Source organism: Cynara cardunculus (assembly GCF_001531365.2).
Source record: "Cynara cardunculus var. scolymus isolate 2C chromosome LG 3, CcrdV1, whole genome shotgun sequence".
Classification (NCBI taxonomy): Eukaryota; Viridiplantae; Streptophyta; class Magnoliopsida; order Asterales; family Asteraceae; genus Cynara; species Cynara cardunculus.
Window position 1 is genome coordinate 8950311 of NC_037530.1, and position 15870 is coordinate 8966180.

The 15870-nt window shown below is 34.3% G+C and overlaps 1 protein-coding gene across 1 annotated transcript; it reads right to left on the reverse strand.

Moving 5' to 3' along the window:
- Positions 1 to 2731: 2731 nt before the first annotated feature.
- Positions 2732 to 7500, reverse strand: LOC112509321 (metal tolerance protein 11). Its single transcript, XM_025114216.1, has 6 exons — positions 7224 to 7500; positions 5716 to 5825; positions 5374 to 5619; positions 4402 to 4482; positions 3395 to 3628; positions 2732 to 3248 (listed from the first exon to the last, which is right to left on the reverse strand). Exons 1-6 carry the CDS (start codon positions 7423 to 7425, stop codon positions 2901 to 2903), a joined length of 1221 nt encoding a protein of 406 aa, XP_024969984.1. The 5' UTR covers positions 7426 to 7500; the 3' UTR covers positions 2732 to 2900.
- Between the last annotated feature and the right edge of the window lie 8370 nt (positions 7501 to 15870).

Below are 15870 nucleotides of genomic sequence, written 5' to 3' on the forward strand. Positions count from 1 at the left end.
ACTATACACCTAAAAATTTATTTGCTTGGCCCAAGTTGTTTTGATACGTTACCTAATTCATAAAATCCATCTATTTCACGACGTATAACCATAATTGATATTCTTTGTTTTAATTCACAAACACCAACTCCTTTTCAATATATTGACCAACAAAACAATCCAAATGATGTATTTTAGCTTGAACAAATGTTTTCGCCATTAATATATATATATATATATATATATATATATATATATATATATATAGGGTTGGGTTCACGTGAGACCAAGGGTTTTTCGTAAGACCCGTAAGACCAATTTATGAATTAATGATCTAATGGTTGCAAAGTTACAAGGTGGCAATTTCGTAATTAGTGAGAAGTCTCGTGACGTTTATAAATGTTCAGATCTGACGATTGTAAATCTAATCCAAGGGTTGAGAATTGGTCTTACGGGTCTCACGAAAAACCATTGGTCTCACATGATCCCAAGTCTATATATATATATAGGAGAGCGATCAAATGAAAACCACTCAATTTGTAAAAACTGTAAAAACCTCATTCCACCAATCATACTTTTTCATTTTGTTCATTTTTTTATGAGAGGTTGATTAATCATTTTTATTGTGAAGGATGTTAATCATGGATATTATCATCTTCATTATTTTAATTTTAGAGAAATACATAAAACAGTTTCATTAAAATTTCATTAAGTAGTATATGAAACAATTTCATAACCATATATAAAACAACTTCATCAAAAAAAAAAGTATTATATGAAACAATTTCACAAAATTAAACAATTTCATGAAAAAATTTCATAAAATTAAACAATGAAATCGACGGATGAGAGTAGTTTTTACGGTTTTTACAAATTGGAGTGGTTTTCATTTGATCGCTCATATACATATATAGTTCAGGATAAACTTAGGGCCTGTTTACTTGAGGCTTAATGAGCTTAGTGGATAAACCGGCTTATTCGCACAGACAAGCAAGGCTGTTTACCTTGGGCTTATTCGCTCAAAAATGAGCTTATTCGCTCAAAAATGAGCTTATTCGCCCAGATGAAAAACCTGTGTTGTCCAGGTTAAGCCAAGGTAAAAGACTTGCCCTACCCTTACACAATAGTCGCGCCTCTCTCAACTCATGTCTCTTCTCCATCGGTCCAACACCCTATTGTCGTGCCTCTCTCAACGCAAGACCTTCGATCTCTTCTCCATCGATCGACTGTTGCTCTCTTCTCCATCAATCGACAGCTGTTGCTCTCTTCTCCATCGATCGATGGCTGTTGTTCTCTTCTCCAAAATCGATCGATTAAGGTATTTGCTGTTGTTAATTTTTGCTGTTTGCTTAAGGTTTGCTTACCTATTAATATTTGCTGTTTTTATTACATTTCTTTACCTGTTAATGTTTCAAAAATCACACAGTTGTGTATGGCATTTGGTGATTATGGGTTTTGGTTATGTTCTTTGTCCTACTTAGGTTTTAGGTTACAATGACTGAAACATTTGAAAATTAGAAATTGGGTACAAGAAATTTCCAATTTCAAGCTGTTGTTTGCACCTTTAGCTGATTAGTAAATAGAGATTATGGTATATATCATGGAAACAAGAAATTTCAAGCTGTTGTTTGCCTTTTTTGGGTATTTGCTGTTTGCTCAGGGGTAAATTGGTCATTTCTGTTGATTCAGATAGAAAAATAAACAATAACATAAATTTAATAGAAAATTTGGTAAACAACCTCTTAGCAAAATAGCTAATATGAAGGGGTTGTTTACTAAATGTTTATCGGGTAAGCGCTTACCGATATCACTTACCTTACTAATTGAGCAGAAAAATATTTCTATCATATAGATTTATAGCTACCAAATCGTGGATTGATGTATCTGATCGAGAATCTTACCCTATAAGAGAGATAGCAAGGGCCAAAAGTCTTACCCGGTAAGTGGGAGAAAAAAATCTTACCAACAATCCATTTTTATGGCCAAGAATATTACACAATAAGGTAAGGGTAATGCTCTTGTTGATAAGCGTTTGATAATCGTCCCCTTAGTGTAGTTCCTTCACTCGAAGTTGGTTGCATAGATTATTAGCCATTCAGTATCCGCTGATATGGATCATCCAAGTATTTCAGCTTGTTTAGCGTCTAAACAGATGTTTAAAGGGCCGTTTATCAAACGCTTACCCGGTAGCGGTTACCAATAAAAATCAACACTATCACTTACTTACCAGGTAAGATTTTAGTCAACAAAAACGGCATTGTATGCAACAATTTATCCTGTAAGCGCTAACCGTGGTAAGAGTCATCGCTCACACTTACTGGGTAAGACTTTTTTTTAAGTATATAATATTTATATACGGCAAATGCAACAAATAAACTCACCCCCCCCCTCCTCATCTTTGATGAGGTTTGAACCCTTGACCTCTTAAGAAGGCCAGACACTACGATACTGCTAGACCAAAGACCCTTTGGTTACTGCATAAGACTCTTGGTCCTTGCCTCGCTCTTTCCGGTTAGGATTCTTGGTCCTTACCATATTTATCCGGTAAGGTAATGTAACTTGATAAGCACATACCAAATAAGCGTTTGGTAAACGGCACCTAATTCTCTCTCTACTTATTTCTTGATGCTCCAGCTTACTCAGTCACAGCCTACGAAAGTAGGGAGTGATACTACCCTACTTTCTAAATCTATACTAACAGAGACTAGCCTCTACCAATACTCCCTTTTGTATTTAGATCGAGGAAAAAGTTGGAAAAAATCTGATGATATTACTTGCTTTCACATTCATCATCATAAAGGAAGTCAATAACACTATATTAGCTCCAGACATAAATAAGGGAGCTTAGCAAATATTAATAAGAGAATCATTCAGACAAGGTATGTGAGAGAACTTACAGTTGGTTTGGTTGAAAGAACTACTTAATGATGTGTCTGTGCATGTTCGGGTTTGTGAGAAAACTCGTAATCCAGATGAACAAAAGCCCGTTCTATCTCAGGCAGCAGCTCCAGCTTCTCTTGCAATGACTCCCCGATATCATGTGCTATCTGCAGAGGCATCTCTGATGGTAGAACGATGTCTACCTCTACAAAGTAGTGAGATCCAAATGTGTAGGCACGCACGGTATCAATGTGCCTTATAGACTTGTGGTGGTTCCAACACAGGTATGTCAGCTTCTGTAGATATTCTGGTGCAGCTGATTTCCCAACTAGTGAGTTTACGTTCTCTAAAACCGTCAGTGACCATGTCCGGATAGTGTAAAGCGCCAGCTGTTCCAACAACACAATTTGGTTTACTTCTTTCTTCGTAACTTTCCTTATTTTTTAACTTTGCATCATAATCTAAATATTAATTCTTATAAACAATATGGAGAAATAGTAGAGTACAATTATAGCTCCAATTATAAACAACTTACAATTATCGCTCCAACAGGATCCATCCAATCGCTGATATAATTAGCAAGCAGTACAGCTATTAGACCAATCAGATTGGTGACGACATCAAAAAAGTGATCCTGAGCATAGGCTTTCACAATCTCATTGGTAAACGAGCGGCAATATATACAGAGGACAAGTTTCACCAATGTCACAGAAAGCATGATGCCAACAACCCATTGCTCTTGCTCTTTGGTCAAGTTAAAATCCTTTTCCTGAAATGGTCATAATGGTTTATGTTAACAATACATGTGCATAAGACAACTCAAAACTTTGAATCCATTTCTTAAACAGACATAACCTGAATCACCCTCAAGGACTTAACTAACGAGCCACTACATGGCTCCACCATTTCCTTGGTTGGTCCTCTCTTACTGCACTGTTCTTTCAGATCTTGATGATTTTACTTGCCTCTTCACAGATAATAATATAAGTTCAAGTCTGACTTGATATTTGGAAAAATATCCTCTGTTTTTTGGGCAAAGCCTCCTGCTCTCTCTCTCTCTCTCTCTCTCCCTCTCTCCCTCCCTATCTTTGTTTTTTCTATTTTCCTTTTTCTACTGTCTTCTGGTTTTGTTTAGTTTTCCTTGTCTTTCTTTTTTGTTCTTCTCTTCCTTTTGTGTAATGTTACTTATCTAACTTCAGTTTTTTCTTATATTTTGTTTTCCTTTTCCTATGTTAATTACACTCAGCATTGTACAAGTTATATATTTGATTTATAATTAATTAGAAATGTCAGGGAATAATTGTTCACTATGCATTTGAACTTGTACCACTTCCATTAAGTGCAACCCAGTGGCTAAGAACAGTAAAGTTCAGTTGTTCACTTATTACATACGAACACTTATAAACAAGCATTTCCGTCATCTATTATCACCTGTAGACAGTCTCTCTAAATTACTCAAAACCCCCAAGTTATCAGAAGCTCATAGTCCTCCAATAGTTCCTTATTCAGTTTTATCAAATTGACCATGACTGGTTTACTTACATCAGATGCCAACGTGCGCACAGACTCCAAAATTATCTGCAGTCCAAGAGTTGCCATGACAGATGCGAAGACAAGAATTCCCTGCAAATCACTTTTGAATTCAGATTTGAGTGCCGATGGTAGAAAATTAGAGTTATACTCCATATGTTTTTAGACCGTAAAGTTAAAGGCTCCAAACTAATATGTCATGCATGCAACTTAAATAACTACCTTTTATGCCAATTTCATTAGATCAGTACAAGTAATCTGGGTTGTTGTGCCCAAGTAGAATTGGTAGTTGGGAATATAGTAAGTGGAAATAAGAACCATTATGCAGCAAAAACTGTACCAAGCATTAAATTACCCACACACAAAAATCATAACAAAAAATGGTCCCACTGGAAGTAGTAATTTTGTGAAGATGTTCTTCTGGATGATGTTCCTCTCCGCTACAAGATGTGGTATAAGAATTCCACAATCACCATATTTGCCTCCATGTAATCAGGGTAAATTTAAATTATCAATTAGGACAAACACCTAACAGAATCACAGGAGTCTCTACTTTTATCGGACGACAGACACATGCTTCGTTATAAGTATCAATTTAGATCATAGTGATCATTGTAGATTAGATATGACAAGAAAATGTGTGATGTTGTCATGTTTGGAAGCATAAATGGATAACAGAATGAGTGAACGGTGAAAGAGGTTTTGCCCTCTTAAGTGCGAGAAGTGCCATATACATGAATAAGATTTTTATCAACATTGGTCACAAGCATATTCTGTAGAGCTGATGTTTGGACGAAGCATGACAGTTATAGAAATTTATGTTGCAACTCTTAATTATAAATCATAACAATTAGTTGATATTGATTGGAAACCATCTGATGTTAGACATATAAGTCCAAGTTATTTTAAACCTAACCATGTGATGGGGCATAATTCTTGCAAGTGGAAGTAGTAAATGCATCAAGTGATGGAATGCACACTAACCAAAGGCTGCATTCGTCTCTTTCCAATTGGATATTGATAGGGGTTTTGAGTCTGCATGGAGAATGCTGTGAACCATAGGATAAATCCAGATAACAGATCAAGAAGTGAGTCTAACGTGGATGCAATTATGGCCAATGAACCACTCCTAACGGATGCATAAACTTTTGCGACAAAAAGAACCATGTTTGCAACATTTGAAATTCTAATGGCAAGTGTCTCCCTTCTTGCCAAAGTTGCTTTCTCTTCCTGCAAGTCAAACAAGCATCTCAATTCAAGCCATCTTGCCTTAAGTTGTTTATTGTTGTATAGGCTGAAAATTATACACAAACTATTGACTCCTACCTCTGACAAACGAGGTACAAAACCACGCTGTGCTAGGGCATCCATCTCGGTAAAGCCCTCCAGCATCTCTACCTGCTGCTGGTAATACTCTGCTACATTGTCTTCTGGGACTGATAAATTTAAGCAAGTCAATTGAAATACATTATAGCTGCATGAAGTAATACAACGCAAATGAGTAAAGTGCGTTGTGAACTGCCAAAAGTTGGAATTTTGTACAACATGAATGCAGACAAATGAATTTGAACGTGAAGTAGGCTCTAGAACAACATAAATTGGTTATAAACTGAAATCTGATATATCGTCTATCATACATATATTGGAAGATTTAATATATTGCTGGACAAGCAAAGTTTAAGCTCTCACATAATCACCATAACAAGTTAAGAACATCTGAAACACAAGACTGCTTTCAGCATCACAGCTACCATTGTACAACCAAAATATGCAATTCACCATAAGCAACTCCAAATCATGTGACATTGACACTAATAAGCTAATAACCTAATGCATCCAATCTCCAACCATCACCCATGCCAGCAAACGCCATTCCAACCCTAACATGCAACAATAAAATTAGACTGTGTTGTACATTAGATGTTTCCATGTGCATCTAAAATCATTCGAGAGATTCAAAAATGGACAGAACTAAATTAAACAAAATGTTGGGGCCAAAATCCACTATAAAGAAACATCCTTTCTGTAATCAGAATTATGTATCGCTAAATCATACATTAGCCTACTTAGACCATATTTCCAATAAGTTGAATACTAGGTGATAGGGGCTTTTTGAGATCTTCTAAGATGTTAATAGGAAAGACAATTGAAAGCTCCCTATTTTAACAGGTTTTTCAAAAGTATCCCCCACTCTTCTATGAATTATTCTGCTTTTTACCCCCGCTGCCTCCTTGAAAGTGTGAATTCTTAAATCAGTAATAGGGCCTAGTCTTATTATTTCATTGCATGTTCTTAATCTGTCAAGAAAAGAAGATGGTGCATCAATTTATTTGCATCTGACACTTAGAACTCAACGAGCACTGCCTACTTCATAAGAAAATCTTATCCCTTGCCCTGTCTTTTTCTTAGAAATAGATTAACAGATTAACAATCATAACAAATAAATAATCTCTTTTGCATAAGAACCCAGTATCGCTTCAAGCACTAAGCATAGAAATAGTAGACTCTGTGTTCATCCAAACGCATAGGCGATTATACTTTACAGACTCGACTATTGTTAGCATCTATTACACAGTTCAAATACAAGAGTACTTTGTCGTTTTTGTTACAGATTCGAAATAGTTATTAAATCAATTTGACAAACAAGAAACAGGAGTAAATAAATCGGCGGTATGAGAAACAAAACATGATTAAATAATTAAAACTAAAAAACAAAAGGGGTTTCATCAGCACCTAACAGCATTGTGCTAATATTAGCCCCTCCAAATCATATTATTTAAATAAACTGTCAGAATCAACACATAAAGGGAATGGAATGAATAACTGAATGTTACCTAATACCCCAAGGCAGTCATGGAGACCTCTAGGAGGCTTCTCTTTATGTTCCGATGACAACTGAAACCCGTCGAAATTCAGCCGCCATGACCCGTCACAACCACCAGTACAACCGCCGCCGCTTCCGATATTTACATCTGTTAACAGAGATTCCTCCTCAGAGCCACCGTGATCTGTATCACCACTCATTGGTTCCACCATTACAGACCTAGAACCTTAGAAAACAGAATTCGGGCTTCAAGTGAAACAAGGGTTTCTGTTTTTTGAATATGCAGTACTCCGATGCACAAACAGAATCTGGGTACATAAAAGAGAGAGAATGGTACATAATGTAAATCCAGTGTCAGTGAAGGGTATATTTGGAATAAGAGAAGATCCGATCCTGGTAGGTAAGCCTGTGGCTGTAGATGCAAGATAGGAGCGTGAAACGTACTCGCTACATGATTGGTACGAGCATGGAACGTGGCGGCATTTTGTGGTGATAAAAAATGGCGAGTGCGGTGCGATGTTATGGCCGAGGAGGAATCGTGTACGATAACGTCTACAGGATGACTGTAAACCTCAAGTGGGGGAAGGGATAGTGGTGGTCCTCTTTTCGCTTTTTATGAATCATTGGGAGCCAAAAGGAAAAAACAAAAATCCGTAAATATTAGGGATCGTTTATCAAACACTTATCCGGATAAGCATTTACTAAGTCACATTACCTTACCGGATTAATATGATAAGGACTAAGAATCTTACATCGTAAGAGCGAGACAAAGACCATGCATCTTACCCGGTAAGTGAGGACGACGACTCTTACCATGATAAGTACTTACCGGGTGAGTTGTTGCATACAATGTCATTTTGATAGACTAAAATCTTACCCGGTAAGTAAATAACAGTGTTAAATTTTACTAGTAAGCACTTATCGATGTTCTTACCTCAAGTTTCTTTCCTTAGGCAGGTTTCACGCTCAAAACTATAGTAATCAATCATCTGCTTCATTTCTTTGCAATCACCTGTGCTGGTAAGTATTTGGTAAACAGCCCTTTAGTGTTTGAAATTATGAAATAAACTTTAATAAGTCAAGATGCCATCTTTTAGGTTTGGTTTTTGTTTTGAAAATGGGAGTTCATCGTTAACTTTGTTTATTATATACGTTAGAGTTAGGGGTTCAACCATGTTTTCCCTCTCTTTTTAATAAATTTTTATTGTTTTTCGTTATTTTTGTAAATACCATGAAAGTATAAGGGCCAGCTATGCAATTAACCAATAAAAACTCCAGAACAAGCATCTTCTTTGGTGACCCTGTGGTTAGGGGTGTTCAAAAACCCGACCAACCCAATCAATCCAACTCAACCCAACTCGAAGCAAAACGATGTCTAATTGAGTTGTAAAATTGTCAAACCGTATGTATTTGGTTGATATTGGGTTACTATTATTTGAACCCAACCCAACCTGATGAACCCGATATCCTTTTATTTCTTGGACTAATATGATTGTTGAATTTCAATTAATATGTATATTAGACAATTATACTATCATGTATGTTCTTCATATACGCATATTTTCAATTTATTCACATCTTTATATAACTCATTCGTATATATGTTCAGTAACTGTAAACATATATATATATATATATATATGTAAATTGAGAAAATTAACTGAATGTGATATACGTAAGAAGTATGGATAAGTTGTATCAAATGGTTGATGATGAAAAACAAATTATGAGTAGAGAAATAACATATTCTAGGTTAGAAGAATACTTTAATGTACCAAAATATCAACCTAACTAACCCGTACGGGTTGGGTTGCACTTTGGTTCGGTTAAGATTTTTCAAACCGCAAGCATTGGGTTGGGTTGTTCAAATGTCTTCAACCCGATCAACCCAACCCATGAGCCCCCCCTACCTGCGGTCATCTTCTTCGACAACTCTCTTGTCATTTTCTTCGGCAACCAGAAACACATATCTGGGGGTTTATCATGGTTTTCCATCTTTCTCAACCCCAAAAAATCGTAATTAAATGAGAAAAAAAACTCAACAAAACCAAAGCTCAAAACCCTTTGAATCCAGATGATGAACTTATAGCACAAAACCAACTTTTATGATAGACTACATGAAGGTGGTGTTTTACCCTTGTTAATGGATTTATAAAGAAAATCGTTGGGGTTTCTTACAAGCCAATAATGAAAAGATCCATTACCTGTGATGTTGGTCGTAACTATCGAATTTGTAAATAATAAAATTATCATCTGATTCAACGTTTAGGAATAAATTCTTAACGCTTATCTTGTAATGGTCATATATGATATGCATCATCTATTAGATTTGACACGAGTGTTTTATATCTGATATACATTATCCATCGGATATTGCACAACTGTTTATATCCTATATACATTATCTATCGGATATTACACAAAGTACTAACATCTAAATCTTGAACAAAAGAACTTATTAACACAAGGCATTAGATCTTAGTCACTATTGGATCTATAGTTTAAAATAAGATATAAGATCAAGTCTTTGATTTGATCGTCTTCCATCCTAATGGAAGAATCCAATTAACTTATCTTCATGGTCATTTCATCTTGATTTTCAAGAAGCCGTATTCTATTCTAAAATTTGTAGCATCTGATGTTTCAACTTCATAATTAATGGATCTGATATATATCTCATATTTCATAATAGAAAAGATATGATTTCCATTGTAAAACCTATTTTATAATTTTTCATCTGATCAATCAAAACTCTTTTCAGCAAAATCGAAGACTAGTTGAAGTGATATTAGATCGATACCAAAGCGGCTTGGATTTATCATCTAACTGATAGAATATCATAAGATAAATAAGTCAGATATTTGACAAATGCTATACAGCAAGCCGATTTGGAGAGAAGACTTTGGAACCAAGTTTCTTTTACCATATCTAATCCTAATGTAGGAACATGTTCGAACATGTCAGCCAAAGTAAGTTTAATTCACTTACTTTATAGTTCATTCTACACACAAAAAGCATGGATGAAGACTAGATGTCAGCCAAAACAAGTTTAAAGGTACCATCTTATTAGTACCATACTTTCTTTACTATTTATTCATCATACAGAAGGATGGATTGAAACAACAAGTGTCTACATCATATCAAAATGCTGATATGAAAAGTACAAAGATACATGGATCAACAAATCAAATAAAGACACGGGTTGAGATTTCATTATTGCATTTGATGCATGAACTGCTATAAAAGGCGGTCTATGTATCATATGCAACTTTGCCATTTTGAAGAATTACTAAGTTCATATTCTTTCATATCGATGTCATAACCTCTGAAAACTGTTTTAGTTCTTCAAATTTGAAGAGTACATTCTTCTTTTCACTCTTTCAGTGTTAGCAAATTTATCACCACTCAGATTGTTTAGGATCATAGGTCTTACATTCCTAACTTCCACAATAAATATGTAATTCTTTGTTTTAATACAAAATATAGAATTAAAAAGTGAAAAATTAATGTGTTTGTATTCAACTCCCCTTCTACAAACACCTGTAATGTAAGTCATTAACCCTTCAGGGACTAACAAGTGGTATTAGAGTAGTTTGTTTAAATTCGTAAACAAGATCTGCAATGACTTCTATTTCCCAAGTTAACGAGTCTCTATCCTTCTTTTTATCAATCATCTAGATTCTCTAAATCTCAATTCTAAGAGTCAATCTTTAAAATAAAAAAAATCCAAGCTGTAGAACATGACTAGATTAATTCTTTTATCTTATCCTCTAGTAATGAAGAAGATGAAAAAGCACATATGTGCATGATGATGACTCAACTTTCGAGTCATCAGATCTTAGGGGTTGTTTGGCTGTTGCTGAATGGTTTGGTACAGAATGATTAAGATGTTCTCATAATATAGTGCAAAATGAAATATAATTATTTGGTAATTATTTACAATTAAATTAGGGCGTTGAATGGTTAAGGGAGGCCCATGATACAAGATCATTCAGAGGGTTTTAGGGGTTGTTTGTTTACCTCCTAATAGTTCCATTAAGAGGTAGCTTCTGAATCGTTAAGAAGCGAATCTTGTTTGGCAAAAAAAAGTTTGTCTCTTAATGGTTTTAAAACCCTCTGAATGATTTTGTATCATGGGCCTCCCTTAACCATTAAACACCCTAATTTTGTTGTAAACAATAACAAACAATTATATTTCATTTTTGCACTATACCATGAGAGCCTCTTATTCATTATGATCATTTTATCATTCTGCATCAAACTATTCGACAACCGTCAAACAACCCCTTTAAAACCATTAAGAGGCAAACTTTTTCTTTTATCAAACAAGATTCACCTCTTAACGATTCAGAGGCTGTCTCTTAATGAAATTATTAAGAGGTAAACAAACAACCCCTTAGTGAAGCCCTTCCGATGCTACAACCGTTGTACTTACTTTCGAACCTCCATCTTCTACTAAAAGGCTCTGTTCCATGCAGTAAGTTACACAATCTCTTCTCATCCTTCTAAATCCTATGATGGTATATCTTTGTGTATCTTTATATGGATATGTGTAAGGCTCCTTTAAAAATTAAAAAAAAATTGTTGTATATTTATATGGCAATGATGTTTAACTTTAACTATTTTTTGTTCACCTCCTCAAACAATGAATGTATTCGTTTCATCACTAATAGCTTGAACTTGCTCTTGCTATTGTATATAGCTTCAATTATTTCCAGCCACTCTGTATATCTGTAAATAACTAGCCACTGAATGTTTTCATCCTTTCCGGAAAAGTCATCATAAAACAATCTTATTTTGACTAAATGATCTTTGTATCCACTCTTTTTACATCAGATTATCTTAGCATCAATGATTTTTTTCTTCTCGACTTCTTCTGTAGAAGGCGTTGTTGAATTTATCAAGACTTTTCTCTCTTTCAACTTGAAGAGCTTTGGCTGTAGCCAACTCTATTTCAGAGAGAATCACATTTAGACTAAGCTCATTTTGAAGATATTGATGAGTCAATTATAATGGTATAATTTGTAAAAAAATTGTATTTTAGCTCATATAGGATTATTTATGTTAATATGATAAGAGTGAAAAATAAAAAAAACAAGGAATATAAAGTAAATTAAATAACTAATTATAAGGGTATAAAGTGTAATTTAGAAACTAAAATGATTTGATTTTTAATATAGGGAAGACGTGAGAGGTTGTGCAACTTTAAAAGTTTATACATTCAGCATAATAATTTATACCTCTTAAATTTTTTAAGATAATCGCTCTCTTTCATAATATAGCATAGATTATATATGTACATATGATATTTGAGTAAACCCTAACATTGGTCCTTGTGGTTTAGTAAAATAATTGTAAGTGGACCTAAAATTTTGATAACTCTAGAAATAGTCCTTGTGGTTCTCATTTTGCTTTGAAAGTGGTCTCTGATCACTAACTTCGTTAAATGTTGTCCATTAAAAGAGATGTATTTTTTTCTTATCATTTACTCCTTAATTCTCTTTACAAAGTTGAATGTATAATATATTGTGTATATATATATATATATATATATATATATATATATATATATAGAGAGAGAGAGAGAGAGGTTGATTCAAATACTAACCAAAAAATTTGTGTTAACTATACTAACCAATCATATTCTTTCTTTACTTTATGTTCAAATGTAACTTATAAATTAAATACAAGGGTGATTATGTAATTTGACCTTTATGTAACTCCCTAATAATTAATTGGGAGTTATAAATCTTAAAGATCCTCTAATTGATCATTAGGTAATTCTGATTTTTATCTTCATATTGATAACAATGGAAATGACAAAGTTAAAATCGGAACTACGGTCGGAATTCGAATTCCGATGATGAAGAAGATGGTCAAAGCGTTCCGATAGTGATTAGTATGACATGTATTTTGTTTAAATGAACAGCTATTACCGTTGTGAACCATTAAATATTCTTGCAAATATAGTTGAATTCGTTGAAAAATCTGATGCACATTCTGGTACTGCATTTGTTTAGGGATTAATTTAGTTTATAGAGAAACAAGTATGAACAGATTATAAGAGATATAGACACACACAACATATGAACACATAACAAAGACAAAATATGTGGATATCGATACATATGCACAACTACATCACATGAATATGAACAGGATTTTGAGTAGCATGTCATGTCATTGTTCATATCGATACATATGCACAACGCGTTCACATGAACATGTGATCAGACTCTGTGATTCATGTGAATGCCTTTTTACATTTTTACCCTGTGAATCCATTGTTCACATATTATTAATTAATATATTAATTAAATAATTAAATTCTTATTCTCATTAAACCACAACCGTTAGATGTTCAAATCAACGACCAAGATCGGTTAACAAAGTTAACACGATAATCTTGGTTAGTATTTGGACCAGCCCCTATATATATATATATATATATATATATATATATATAATCTCACAAGGATGAATGCATCCCAACATCACCGACCAAAATCCCCCATCGTCGGCCAAACTCTTTTGTTTTTTCTTTTCCATCTGCACTTTTCGATGACCTAAGACACCCTTTCTATTCCCCTTCTCTGACCACCTCCATCCCCTTCCCTTACCTCCTCTCCCTCTAAATCTCATAGCAACCATGGATGCTTAAATCACAATGACCAAAAATGAATGGAACTTGTTTAAAATGAATGGTTGCTTAAATCACAAGGACCTAAATTAAATATTGTTTCTAAACAATGGCTGCTTAAATCAAGTTCAAGTGTAATCTAAAGTCTAACCATGGGGGCTTAATCAAGTTCAAATGTTGTGTGCTAAAAACAATGAAGTTGATGTCCATTGATAACGCCTGTTTATTTTAAAAACAAGGCTTAAATCAAAATGAAATTATTGTCCATTGATGGAACCTGTTTAACACCATTTAACAAGCTATTGTCCACTGATTCTGATAAGAGTAAACCAAAAGTACTAAAAATACATTAATGGAACCTATTTAACACCATTTAACAAGTTGTTTTCCATTCCACAATACAAATGTTCATATTAACAAAATACCAAAATACATTAACCAAAAGTAACATGTTAATATTAACCAAATATACCAAAATATAACCAAACCACTTTTACTGTTTTACATAACTTGAATAATACCCTGTCCTTTGAAGGTCCTTATTTTCATTTGCAAGTCCTTGAACTGTGCCCTAGATTCTTGCACTTATCACATGTAACATTGTTCCCAACACTAGGAAATTTACATGTTCTCTTACTTCTCTAACTTTTCTTATCACCTGTCTTTTTTCTTTCTTTTTTCTTTGGCCTACCAATCACTTTGTGATGCTTTGATGGAACCAAAGTTGTTGGGAAACCAGATGAATGCCACAAAGTTATTCTTTTGACATACTCTTGCTTGAAGTTATACATCTCCTACTATCTGTTAGCCATTATACATGATGCACCCATTCTTTAGGTAACTCAACAAATGTTTCATTAAATGCCACGTTCCAGTTAGTTGCCATAACATGTTTACAAGGAATTCATGTTAACTCCCACCTCTTACTAGAACATGTACTTTATCTAACATCAACTATACACTGATTATTACAAGGCCTAGACACCTCATACCTATCTCCCTCATTCCAAATGACATGGTATTTAGATGCTTCTTTCTTGATTATGTCCATAATCTTTGTTCTTGTTAGGGTCAGTTGTCTATTATCACTTTATATTACTTTGAGGACATTCACAATCCTTTTCATAAGGTATACTGTAATGTACTCTAATCAAGACAATGTATGTTTATCCCTAGCATAAAAAGATTAGCTTATTGAATACCCTACACATGTTATTTAGAAGCACATCAATGACATATAACTATGATTATATCAATTGTAATATGTAAGTAATAGAACACATTTAGTAACGTTTATCCAGTAAGCCTCAGTAATATTCAACATCCTCGCTTTTGTATAAAAATCAAGAAGAGATTGTTGGATGACATCAGTGTCGTATTTGGGTGGAAGCTTATGCATTTCTTAGATAGCAGATTTGATGGAGATACCCAAGTTCTTAGAAAAAATCATATCATATTGATGAGACTCAAATTGAGACTTGATGGTATCTACGGAATCAAATGACAAAACAAGAGAGGTACCTATGCTTTTTCTAGAGCATAACTTCTTCATCCATAGTGAATCTAGTTTGATTTTGTGACTGCTCCAATGTCGTGATCTTCTTTAACACTTTGGCCATGCATGCTTGATGTGCCTCAATTTGTTTCTTTAGGGCCTCCTCTGATTGCTTGCGTTGTTCTTCTAGCAACCGTTTTTATTCAAGAGGATTTGATTGAGAGTGGCCATTTGAGATGAATTCTGACGGTTCTGAAAACTAAAGTTACATAACTAATATAATTTGAGTAATAAGAGCATAGTTAGTTTAAATCTGATGCACATGATTACATCCTTAAGGAGTTGTGATGATGGTTGAGGTGATCAGTATGCCGAAATGGGTCACAATATCCGATGAGGCCAAACTGTATCTTGTAGTAATATGTAGAGGACGGATGTCGATGACCATAAAGTGAGCTTCATGAGATAAGGATATACTTGTTAATGGAGGATTAGATAAGGTTTGTTCTTCTCTATCAGATG